Below are 12777 nucleotides of genomic sequence, written 5' to 3'. Positions count from 1 at the left end.
TCTGAGCACAAGGCAGGAGAATTCACCCCCAGATGGGATATCAGTCAGTTGCAGGGCAAGGCAGGGCAGGGCAGGGCAAGGCAGAGCAGGGCAACACACACACACTCATTTACATCTAGGGGCAATTTGGTGCAGCCAGTCCACCTGCCTGTATGTTTCTTGGAGTTGGGTGGAAACCCACATGAACCCTAGGAGAACATGTGAAACTCCAGACAGAGAGTAACCTGAGCTCAGGATCGAACCCAGGACCAAGTCATTTTATTATTAATGAAATGAAATAACGTACACAAGCACTGTTTACAATCATGCACGTTTATTAAAAATAAAATAATTTATTACACATTTTGAATAATCACAGTGATCTTTTGGGTGTGGACACAAGAACATCAAAAAATACTACAAAGAAATGTGAATAAAATTTTCCGCCTTATGAACACGAGCATTCTCTTTTCAGGAATGTTTTGTCTGGAATCGATTCTGTTTTCGTTGTAAATATCGAGCACGAGCCTCTGTGATTGAGCTTTCATCGTTTCTCTTCTCAAGCTTTTTTGATGCATCTTCATTGGTCTCTGTTAAATGAAATCAAATACATCATCACAAAAAACAGATATATAATCATGGATGCAACAGACATGGTTCATGTACTAACAGGACATAAATGTACACTACTTGTCTTGCACTTATATAGGGAACTATGTAAGATTTAGTGTACACTATTTCCCAAAAGTTTGTGGACACCTGACCATCACACCCATATGTGGTTCTTCACCAAACTGCTGCCACCAAAAGTTGGAAGCACACAATTGTTTAAGATTTTGTTTAAGATCTATGTGTGCTGTAGCAGTACAATTTCCCTTCACTGGAACTAAGAGGCCCAACCTGTTCCGGCATGAGAATTCCCCTGTGCACAAAGCTCCATGAAGACATACTTTGCTAAGGTTGGAGTGGAAGAATTCGAGGGTCATGCACAGAGCCCTGACCTCAACCTCACTGAACACCTTTGGGATCAACTGGAACGCTGACTGCACACCACTTCTCCTCACCCAAAATCAGTGCCTCACCTCACTAATGCTCTTGTAGCTGAAAGGGCACAAATCCCCACAGCCACTCTCAAAAATCTAGTGGAAAGCCTTCCCAGAAAAGTGGAGGTTATTATAGCGCATATGGGTGTGGTGGTCAGGTGTTCATAAACTTTTGCTGTGTATCCTTCTGTATAACATACCCATTTGTTTTTGTGCTACCCGTTTCTTTTCCCACCGTGCCATTTCCTCATCAGTTACTTCCTCTCTAGCGACATTGCTCAGATCATAAACATCGATCTCATGCAGCTTTGGCAGCAGGCCCTCCACCCAGTCATATCGGATTGGGCATACAGTTCTCACATAAACCCGCGATGTGACCAAGACGTCATGGAAAATGATCCAGTCTAGCTGTGCCTCCTGCCCGAAAAGCTGAAAAAGACATAAACGCAATCATTTCTTAATCAATCAGAATAACTAGAGCTTAAGAAGCCAGTTTAGTGAAATTCCTTACTGATGAGGATGGATGAATGTGAACTGTAGAGCCGTGTCCATCCATAGTACAGAACGCCTTTCCGAAAGATCTCCTTGCCACGTTAGTAAAATAACCCTGGCACAGGCACTGCCTCAGAAGTTCACTTTTGCTGCCTTTAAATGTCTCCTGTGGAAAATCCTTTCGCTAAAAACAAGAGCAACACAATAAGTGTTGTGAGAAAATATGAACTCATCACGGTTTCTGCAATCTTACAATTGCTGAGGAGTCTGAATGGGAGTGAAATTGATGTGTTGATTAATCAGTCCATACAGGATTTCACAGAGTATTTTTGTGATTGTGCAGCCAAAAATGCTTGATTTTGCTGCGGCTTTATTCAAAATTTGCGATGCAACCAAGAGTTATTTTTGGAAAACTACTTGAGCTGGCGAAATTGCAATAGCACGAAATGGTTTGCATGCTCTTTCTCTGTGATGTTTGTTGGTAAACGAGACCTTTTAGCTATACTCTATGTTGAGCTCTACGTGAATCGAAAAGGGCTTTGGCTGAATGCGCGTTGTGATGATGTCACATGATGCATCCTGGCCCAGATCTACAGAAAATCTGTGGTAATTTAGAAAAATTGCAAGCCCCTCCGAATTTTGCGGAGTCTGCTTGATTTTGCGTCAATTCCTGCGAACGCAAAATTGCGAAATCTTGGAGGGACTGAGCAATAAGCATTTGCTGAGGGATGTGTGGGAAGGGAGGGGGCTAAAAATGTACTTATGAAACTCTTGTTTTTTCTTGTCTATAAAGTATATACAATACATTGGACAGAATTAAACAAAGTGAAGCACACACACAGAAATCACAGAAATCAACAGAAATCAACAGAAATCAACAGAGCATGGAGGACACAGAACCAGTGCTAAATATATAGGAAAGCTTAAAAACCTTAATGAAGGTTTGAGTCAGGAGAGCGTATTTTCAGTTATCTTCTCCTGTAACACATAGCGGTTTTACTCTTCCCACCCAAAAGGTGATTATTTTACGATAACATAATGTCCTCAAGTGTTTTATTCTTTTTATAATACATTGTTTATATTGAATGTTGTGGAATGTCCATGAAACAAGTTAGCTCCTGTTGTTCACTACATTATGGCAGCTATAAGCAGTTCCTTCACCAGCCACTCTAACCCTTTTCTCTGCTTTGCATTTAAAGCACACCCGTTATGGTTTTGAACGTATCTAATTGTGTTTTAAAGGCCTCATACAATAGATTTACATGCATCCGAGGTCAAAAAACATATAAATGTGCTCAGAATTTAAGTTGCAGCATTACCTTTTTCCCCCAGTGTCACAACTGACTGGTTAAATGATCCGTTCTAAAGGATTCATTCTAAAGTCCTCCTTTCACATACTCTGCTCTGATTGGTCAGACGTCCCAGTCTGTTGTGATTGGTCTACCGTTGTCAGCGAGCAGCCCATGAATACCAGAGGCGGGGCTTTTTGTTACAAACCTACATAGGTTAGTACAGGAAGTAAATCTGGAATCACTAATGACTCGTTTCAGCTGTTCAGAATTGCTTCCTTCTTTTAGGAGTCAACAACCCTGTTTGACGTGCGCTTTGATTTTTTTTAAATTTGCACACAGATCTATAACACACTACATGAAAGGTAGTATTTGAAAACCATAATAGGTGCATTTTAATAAGACAAAAATATAGCTTGTCATATTAAAGAGAAAAACTGCGAAACGCAAAAGCCTCCTGCCCTGAAGATTTTCCCACGTCAGAAAACAAAGTTACAGCATTAACTCTGATTGTGGCAAAGTCCTGACACTAGAGACTCCTTCCACAAACATTAAACAAACATCTCCTGATAGAAAACATCACCATATTAACAATTACACACGTCTTAAAATATCTTTATGTGGAGTATTATGTGAAAGTTGGTTAGACAGAAATAATAAAAAGTGCCCAGTACTGTATTAACAGAATACCTGTTTCAGACGGAAAAGGATCTCCTTGAGTTGAGTTTCAACACTAAAGGCTGACTTGAGTGCCCGCCAGTGGATCCAGTGATCTTTACTCCAGGCAGACGGATTTTCACTGCAACCAGACGAAGGGGGGAGATCAATAATTTAATACGCTTTGTCAGCTGCAATTGAAAACTGCATTAGAGAAGAATGACCTACCTTGCTCTGCATTTCTCAAAGATGCAGAGCAGCATGAGGAAATCATTAGAGCCACCCGCACGAGCTGCTAACTCTCTGTGCATTATCTCAGCTTCCTTCTGTTTTTCTGGAAGACCTTTGTGGACAAAATATAAAAATGTATGTACTGTAATAAGAATGGTTGTAATCACTGTAATAACAGTTCTGTTGCTGAAATGGCAACCTGGTCGGATGAAGATGTTTTCCACTGACAGCATGGCTGCCACAGGAAGCATGACCTCCTCACAGCCAAGAGCAGCAGATTTTAACAGTGCACGGGTAAGCCCAGGAGGAAGAGGAAACTCTACCATCAGCCTTCCCAGAGTGGTCACATTACCCTTCCTTTATAAATCATAACAGAGTGACAAACAATTAGGCTGCTTTCATACAAGGCATGCTTTTTTTCTTCTTCCATAATCTGGAGCACCTTCTGGCTCATGCAACATACACGCAGTAACCAGTCCTGGCAACCATCAGATAACTAACAAGCCTAGCTTGCTATCTAGATTAGATTTATCATCATCAGGAATAATAATTAAATAAAGATCATTCAATTCTGGTGATTAGGAGATTGTTTGCCTTCACTGCTCTGGAGTGAAAATAAAGAAACGGCCTTGTGTGACTTTACTATATATACAAAAATGATGGAATCACCATACTTGGAGGATGCTCACCCAGCTTTTTTACTTTGTAGCCAATAAACAAATAACAGATTATTACGAAAAACAATTTTTGTTTAATAGTTGAACGTTCTGGCTTCTTGAAACATACCTCAAACAAATAAAATTCGTGAAATGATTTTAATTAATGGCGTTTTTTTTTTTCCAGATCAAGTCGAGGAAATAAATGATGGACTAACTCAATGTTGAAGGATAAATTACAGAATCACCTCGTGATTTGCATTTCTAAAACAAATACTGGCCCACGTATAAAAATGCAAATTGGTCTGCAGTTAAAAGAGAGTGTTAGAGACCTTAACATGCTGTTGTACTTGAAAGGATAATCGAGAGGAAACATGGCCCCAACAAGAGAGTTGTCAATTGAAACAATGGAACAGATAATAAAATTCCTTCAAGAAGGAAATCCAACATGGAGTGTGGCAAAAGATGTTAGTTTTCAAATTTGGTGCAAGTATAAACAAAATGGGAAGGTTATAAAAGGGAAACATACAGGTAGACCAAGGAAGACGTCAAAGTGTCAGGATAGAAAACTCAAGGCAATATGCCTTAAAAATAGAAAAATGTCTGATGGTTTGTTTGTATTTAAGGTTATTGCCATACCAGCATCAGTAGCTATTCCATGGCAAATACAGAGATTAGTCAAACATTCATAAAAAAAAATTCAGCTTATAAAAAAAAAAAAAAAAAAAATCTCAAAAATTCTGTCCAACTCTATAAAAGATTCTTTAATTGTACTTGTGAGAAAGATTGTAAAAGTTTTCCTGGGTCCATCTTATAAAACAAGTCTTTCAAAGTTTGTCATGGTAAGGATTACATTAAGGGCTTAAGGTCGGAAGGTGGAATTTTGCATTCTCTGATTGACAGAACTGTAACACCTAAATGGAAAAAAACAAGGTTAGCGTGGGCTAAAGAGAAACAATCAGGGAGTGTGGATGATTGGATGAAAGTGATATTCAGTGATGAATCATGAATCTGCATTGGCCAAGGAGATTTTGTCTGGTGCTGTTCTAATGAAACATATAAAAATGACTGCCTGAAGAAAACAATCAAATTTCCCCACTCATTTATGATATGGAGCTGTATGTCAGGTAAAAAGGATCCTAAGGGGTGGCTGTCATTACCTCAACAGTCAATGCACAGGTGTACATGGAAAATTTTGGACATTTGTTCGTTCCATCAATAGAAAACAGGTTTGGTGGTGATGAAGTGATGTTTCAGGATGGCGATACATCTTGCCACAGAGCAAAGACTGTTAAAGCTTTTCTTCATGAAAGGCATATCGACTGAACGACATGACCGGCAAACGGTCCAGATCTCAATCCGATTGAAAATTTACGGTGGAAATTAAAAATAACTGGTCATATGACAAGGCTCCATCCTGCAATGCTGATCTGTCAACCGCTATTCCAGAAAGTCGGAATGGAAGGCCACCATGCAGCCTCTTCCAGCCATAAGCAGTTCAGAAAAGAAAAAAAAACCACCAAGTGTAAAAGCACCCTTAATATTTACAAAACATCTTTTTTCCTGTTAGACAATTTCAGTAATCCAGAGCAGGGACATTATATATTTATTGCATATTTCATACACGTAATTATGAGATTACTATAATGTTGAGCGCTTAACAATAACTAATAGCCTACACAAAATGGCCTAGGTGTAACATGTTCCTTCAAGCATACCACCTACAGAGCATCCTTAAAAAGCTAAAGAACAAAACCAACCTGTCAATTGCATCAAACTGGTACAGCTTCTTCAATGCATCCAAGATAAATCTCTCTTCTGGATGGTCTAAGTAAGGAAACCTACACACATAGTGACAGAGAAACTCTGTTAAAAGGTCTCTACAGACAATTACAAGCTTCATTAAAAACTAAAAGCCCAAAGCAAGTAATACCTGATAACATCGTGGACTCCAAGACATTTGAGGGTGAGGATAACAGAAGTGAGGCTAGTTCTCTGTATCTCTGGCACGGTATATTCAGGCATGCATTTCTCCCAAAATTCCTTATTGTAGATTCTGAAGCACTTCCCTGGTGAAGTTCTTCCAGCTCTGCCTGCTCGTTGCTGAGCCTCACTTCTGCACAGTAACATCACCAGAACGTTTAGACACAACAGAAATTCTGATACACAAAACACGGCAGCAGAACTCAAAGCACCTATTTAAGGCTTGAACATTATATACTGTACTCATGTTCGTGCATTACTCACTTTGATATTGGCACCACATCGAGGATGTCCAGGCCAACTCGTGAGTTGTGATTCAACTGTTTCACGAATCCACTATCAACAATATACCTTAAATAAAAAAAATTTAAAAAACAAAATCAAAAGTTCATATGGCTTGTTGGACAGGATTCACACAATTACTTCCTAAGATCTTTCCCAATTTCTTTTCCCCCATCTTTCCATACAGTGGATATAAAAAGTCTACACACCCCTGTTAGAATGGCAGGCTTTTTGTTATGGAAAAAAAATGAAGATAAAAAATCACCTCAGAACTTTTTCCACCCTCAATGTGAAATTACAATGTATAAAAAAAAATAAGTGAAAAACAAGCAGAAATATTTTACAGAAAAATATACAGGGTGAAAAAACCAAAAAGTTACAATAACCTGGTTGCATAAGTGTGCACACCCTTTTATAACAGGGGATGTGGCTGTGTTCAGAACGAACCAATCGCATTCAATCTCATACAAAAGTAATTATCATACAGCTGTCATCAATGAAATTATTCTGATTAACCCCAAATAAAAACCAGCTGTTTCTGTAGAATTTTCTTGACCTCTTCTTGGTTTCATCTGACTGCTTAACTCATGGTCCTCAAAGAGCTTATTAAGCATGTACGGTATCTCACTTGTCAAAAGATATTGATCAGTAGAGGTGTATAAATTTTTTTTTCAAAAACACTAGATGTACCATGGAACATCGTGAAGGCCATCATCACCAAACAGAGAAAATGGAGCACCACAGTGACATCACCAAGAACAGGATGTCCCTCCAAAATTTATAAAAGGACGAGACAAAATCTTACTAGGGAGGCTGCCAAGAGACCTACAACAACGTTAAATGTGCTGCAGGAATATCTGAGAAGTACTGATTACTCTGTGCATGTGACAACAATCTCTTGTATTCTTCACGTCTGTGCTATGGAGTAGGGTGGCTAATTGGAAGCCCTTCCTCACAAAAAAACACCATCAAAACCCCAACTATATCACCCCAAACCATGAGGCAAAATGTGTTATGATCTGATGAGACCAACTCCAAAAGGTATAATAATGCCATAATTCAAAAAGGTATGTTTGGCACCAAAAATTGCTAACACCCACAGAACACCATCCCCATGGTGAAGCATGGTGGTGGCAGCATCATGCTTTAGGGCTGTTTTACTTCAGCAAGAACTGGGGCTTTTATCAAGGTGGAGGGAATCATGAATAGCTACAAAATACCAGTCAATTTTAATGCAAACCCTTTAGGTGTCTGTTAGTAACCTGACAATGAAAAGGAATTTCACCTTTCAGCACGACAACATCCAAAATCATCCATCCAAATCAACAAAGGAATGACTTCACTAAAAGATCATCAATGTTTTTGAATGATCTAGCCAGAGCCCAGGCCGGAATCTAATAAAAATCTGTGAGGTGACCTGAAGCGGGATGTGCACAAGAGATTCCCTTACAATCTGATGGCTCTAGAATATTTTAGCAAGAACGAGTGGGAAAATATTGTCAAGTAAAGATGTGCCACTCTGATAGACTCTTACCAAAAAGACTGAATGGTGTAATAAAATCAAAAGATGCTTCAACTTTCAGCACAGTATTAGTTTAGGGGTGTGCACACTTATGCAACTAGGTTATTAGTGGGAAAAGCTCTGGCATGCTTTATCTTGGTGTCATTCTTCTACTTCACAAAAAGCTGCTATTTTAACACGGGTGTGTAGACTTTTTAATCCGCTGTATCCGTGTGCATATACTGCAATGCTGTAATGGCTTTGTGGAAATCTCCGTCTCACCCTGTGACAGAGTGATTCACCTGACTCCGTTGATTGTGAGCGATGTTGCTGCAATGTTGGTTGCCACTACACACTTCCTCACACCTGCAGGAGCAGGCTGAAATATCTGCTTTTGTTGATCTGCAGTCACAAGAACAACCAAGCACATGAAAAAAAAATACTTTCAATGACTGTGGCCAAGATTACACTTGTCTTGACAACATGGCTGCTGTGCATATCCTGCACTCATTTGGCATGCCAATTTATTGTGTGTGCTCAAAATAAATAGCTAGATACTTGTGCAAGGTGCATTACAAGCATAAATTGTGGAGGAAATATGCTTAGTGTTTAAATAAAAGAAAAAAACCTCTCATGTAGCCTACAAACCTACAACTTGAAAAATCTGTTTTACGTACTAGATCTTCTTGATCTTCTGGCTTTGTATGTTTTCACATTGGTATAGTTTTTGATTTGAGACACAGCTCATAAAAACAGGCACAACAAGTTTTAAAGAAATGCTAACAAAGCTTGTCTGGCTGCACGGAGTCCATATTTACGTCCCAGAATAGCTGACATGATGCTTCACAGGTTGAAATGGAAGTCTACTGATCAAGCACGTTTCAACTCTGACCTTCCCTCTAATGGATGTGACTTATAATCTTACAGATGTACACAAGGTATGCAGGGTAATATGTGAAAAGTGTCGCTCACATACAGTTGTGCTCATAAATTTACATACCCCTTGCAGAATCTGCAAAATGTTAATCATTGAAAAAATAACAATAATAACTGAATTTACACAAATGAACCAGTTCAAAAGTTTACATACGCTTGATTCTTAACACTGTGTGTCGTTACCTGGATGATCAACGACTGTTTTTATATTTTGTGAGAGTTGTTCATGAGTCTCTTGTTTGTCCTGAGCAGTTAAACTGCCCACTGTTCTTCAGAAAAATCTCCAGGTCCCGCACATTCTTTGCTTTTCCAGCATATTCTGCATATTTGATGTATTTCCAGAAGCAGCTATTTGATTTTAATATCCGTCTTTTCACACTGACAACTGAGCGACTCGTACACGGCTATTACAAAAGCTGCAAACATTCCCTGCTGCTCAAGAAGGCAACACAATAGATTAAGAGCCAGGGGGGTGTAAACTTTTGAACAGGAAGATCAGTGTAAATTGTTATTATTTTGTCTTCTGGGAAACATGTAAATATCTTATGTAGCTTCTGAAGTGCAGTACTAAATGAAAAAAAAAAGATCTTTAAAAAAAACAATTTACACAGATTAACCTGTTCAAAAGTTTACACCGCCACGCAAGAGAGCCACGTTTCTGTTACATGAAACGCTACTGGTGATGGTGGCACACTTTAAGGCAAATTGTGTCCTATGTTAAATGATGTCAGCCAACATCCTGTGCATTCAAAGCGTGAAACATGTCAGTGGAATAGACTGGAAAATAGTCTGTAAAAGTTTCAAACTAGTGCTGGCCAGTACTGCTCAGTCTCACATTAGTGCACCCCTTGTGTGCGTATAAAAATGTTACATTTTGAACAACCACATTAGAGATAAACAGAACCAAACCGACTGAAGATACCTGTTGGCATGGATCCATACAAAGGCAGAATAAGAAGGCCTTCGACTGTTCTATCATTCACATCATAACGGTAATCTATGGACTCGGCCTTTTCAAAGAGCATGTCACAGGCTTTCTCGATCTCAGACTGACCTGAAAGAACAACAGGGTAATATGATAATGATAATGAGCCTTTATTGGTCACATATACATTAGAGCATAGTGAAATTCTTTTCTTCACATACCCCAGCATGATAGGAAGCTGGGGTCAGAGTGCAGGGTCAGCCATGATACAGCGGCCCTGGAGCAGAGAGGGTTAAGGGCCTTGCTCAAGGGCCCAACAGTGGCAGCTTAGCAGTGCTGGAGATTGAACCCCCGACCTTCTGATCAGTAAACCAGAGCCTAAACTGCTAAGCCACCACTGCCCCCAACTTTTTTTTATATAATCATACGAATTAAAAAGACACTTCCCATATTAAAAACTAACACAATATTGAACGAGGACACTGGAAGAATTCAGCACAAATCACAGTCAAATTGATCTACAGCTAAAATATGAAATGAGTAATATCCATGCTTACCTGTCAGAAAGACGAGGATATCGCCAGCTGCTTCATTTGTATGAACATCTAAAGCCATCTTCACCACCTTAAGACATAAGAGATTTGAGTTAGGACCATTACACACTTCACTTGTCTCATCAGAAATCTTGGATTTAAAGCTTTCATGCGCAAAAAAAACAACAACAACAAAAAAAAACAGGCAAATCCGATTGATTTCACAACTCACTGCTTTCACGTATGCAGAACCTTCTTTTTCCTTTGGTCCAATCAAATTGCAGAACAGTTCTTTCACAGGGTAGGTTCTTCCAGGAATCGCAAATACAGGACAATCTCCCAAAAAGACACTCAGCTTGTCTGTTTCCAGAGTCGCAGACATCACTACCACCTTCAAAGGAAGCGTGCGGCCATGGCAGCCTCGAGATGGAGTCTTTTTCAGCAATCCGAGCAAAATATCCTGTGAGAAGAAGTGGTGTGAGGACTACACACACAAAGTAAGCCATAATCTGAGCGGAGTTTAATAGAAGGCAAGTTTAATGGGAAGAAAACAATTACATCAAACAAACACAAAACATGTTGTTGTTGTTTTTTTAAATTAATGACCCCTTTATGAATTAATGATTATACCGTGTTGAGGCTCCTCTCGTGAACTTCATCGAGGATCACAACACTGTATTGCCTTAAACTTCTGTCTGTTAGGATTTCCCTCAGCATACAGCCGTCTGTCATGTACTTAACCAAAGTGTCCTATGAACATAACAAATAAATCACAATCAAATCATACTAGAGAAAAATAAGTAAGTATACAAGCACACAAACTCATAGGTGTAAAATAATAATAATAATAATCATTTGAAAAAGTATAAGAAATCTTACATTTATGATTAAGCTTTAGAATCCAATTGTTTCTTACCTTTGTGGTGCAGTCGTCAAAGCGCACCTGATAACCAACCTGGTGCCCTAAACTGACCCCCATCTCCTGAGAGACTCTCTGAGCGACGGTGATGGCCGCCACTCTCCTCGGCTGCGTGAGGCCGATTTTCCCATCTCTGCATAAACCTAAACACATAGATATTTGTTTCATCAAATATCGCTTTAATAGTCATATTAATGTACAGAAGCCATTCTTTCGTATTCTGCATAATGCACTTATATAACGAGCCATTTGTTGTACAGCCGAGGAGGTCATTCAGTCATGATCCCAGCTTCCTGACAGGTTGGGGTATGCGAAGAAAAGAATTTCACTATGCATATGTATGTGTGATAAATAAAGACTCTATCATTGTTTGTATACGTTTCAATTTTACATTAATGCTTAGAAAAGATCTGACATGATTTATCTTAGTTTCATTCTTTTTCTTCATAAAACGTGACGTGTTTCATGCCACTGTTGATAAAAAAAATATTATTTAAAAAAAATGTTAACCTCTTAGTTTTTGTGTACAGGAGTTTTTGTGCACTTGGAGATGTGTTACAGCTCACCAGCCTTATACAGGTACTGCGGCAGCTGCGTGGTTTTCCCGCTTCCGGTCTCACCAGTTACAACCAGGAACTGGTTTTCCTTTACAGCTTCTATTAGCTTGTGTCTGTGTTGATAAATGGGAAGGAGTTTGGACTCCACGTCTCCTGTCCAGCTCGATTCTTCCGGGTTCGTCATACTGTAGCTAAGATAAGGCAGTTATGATGTGTTCATTTGCTAAAACTGAGAACGAACATAAAGTTTCTTCTTTGTTGGTAGTTTCACAACGCTTGGGAATAATATATTCTACAACTAACAAAACAACTACACAAAAACAACAGGCAACGCTTTCTTTAGTGAGGTGATGTGATGTTTTCTTTCCTGCATCACGTGTGCGGCCACACCACGGCATCAAAATCGCGCTGGTGTTCCTACACGGTTAAATGCGCCACTGCCATCTAGTGGCCAGGAGGTGTACAGCAAAACAAATGGGGAAATATAAGACGTACTGTACAGTGGTTTATATTTATTTGATGACGAGAAAGTAACTCATTTTGAGTCAGCTACAGTTAGTGAGGGATAATTGTATATTTCTGGAATTCATTTAAACTTGAGTATATAGTATATCAATGCTATTTTACTTCCTCACATTACTGAATAGAACTTCATAAATGCCCACTGCATGTTTCTAATTACAAAACTGACTGAAAGTTGCAAAGCCTTTTTTTTGTCCTTCACCAATTTGAAATGTGTAACTGTCAAAGTCCGGGTGTGCCACACAGGGTGGTGTGGCACACCCGTGCCACAA

General features: G+C 39.2%; 1 protein-coding gene across 4 annotated transcripts; it reads right to left on the bottom strand.

Annotated features, from left to right (window-relative positions):
- Positions 1-296: 296 nt before the first annotated feature.
- Positions 297-12360, bottom strand: dhx40 (DEAH (Asp-Glu-Ala-His) box polypeptide 40). 4 transcript variants are annotated; one of them, XM_017490542.3, is made up of 16 exons: positions 11993-12174; positions 11424-11569; positions 11138-11257; positions 10740-10967; positions 10532-10598; positions 9972-10103; positions 8416-8515; positions 6595-6681; positions 6281-6463; positions 6108-6188; positions 3891-4048; positions 3689-3803; positions 3494-3602; positions 1534-1698; positions 1223-1451; positions 297-569 (listed from the first exon to the last, which is right to left on the bottom strand). In XM_017490542.3, the coding sequence occupies exons 1-16, from the start codon at positions 12165-12167 to the stop codon at positions 451-453; spliced, it is 2214 nt and encodes a 737-aa protein (XP_017346031.1). In that variant the 5' UTR covers positions 12168-12174; the 3' UTR covers positions 297-450. The 4 variants fall into 4 exon arrangements, with proteins under 4 accessions (XP_017346031.1, XP_017346030.1, XP_017346032.1 ...); XM_017490541.3 differs by having other exon boundaries at positions 3689-4048; positions 11993-12360; XM_017490543.3 differs by having other exon boundaries at positions 3689-4048; positions 11937-12072.
- Between the last annotated feature and the right edge of the window lie 417 nt (positions 12361-12777).

The sequence above is a fragment of the Ictalurus punctatus genome, chromosome 17 (assembly GCF_001660625.3).
Source record: "Ictalurus punctatus breed USDA103 chromosome 17, Coco_2.0, whole genome shotgun sequence".
In the NCBI taxonomy this organism is placed as follows: Eukaryota; Metazoa; Chordata; class Actinopteri; order Siluriformes; family Ictaluridae; genus Ictalurus; species Ictalurus punctatus.
Note: the sequence above shows the minus strand (reverse complement) of the source record. Positions and strands in the feature narration are given on the sequence as shown.

Bases quoted from the DNA above. Each gene is read 5' to 3' on its own strand.
- dhx40 (XM_017490541.3), bottom strand. From the start codon at position 12,167: ATGACGAACCCGGAAGAATCGAGCTGGACAGGAGACGTGGAGTCCAAA. The intron at 11,258-11,423 runs GTAAGAAACAAT...TTATGTTCATAG, and splicing joins TTGACGACTGCACCACAAAG to GACACTTTGGTTAAGTACAT. The intron at 10,599-10,739 runs GTGAGTTGTGAA...TTATGTCTTAAG, and splicing joins GTTCTGCATACGTGAAAGCA to GTGGTGAAGATGGCTTTAGA.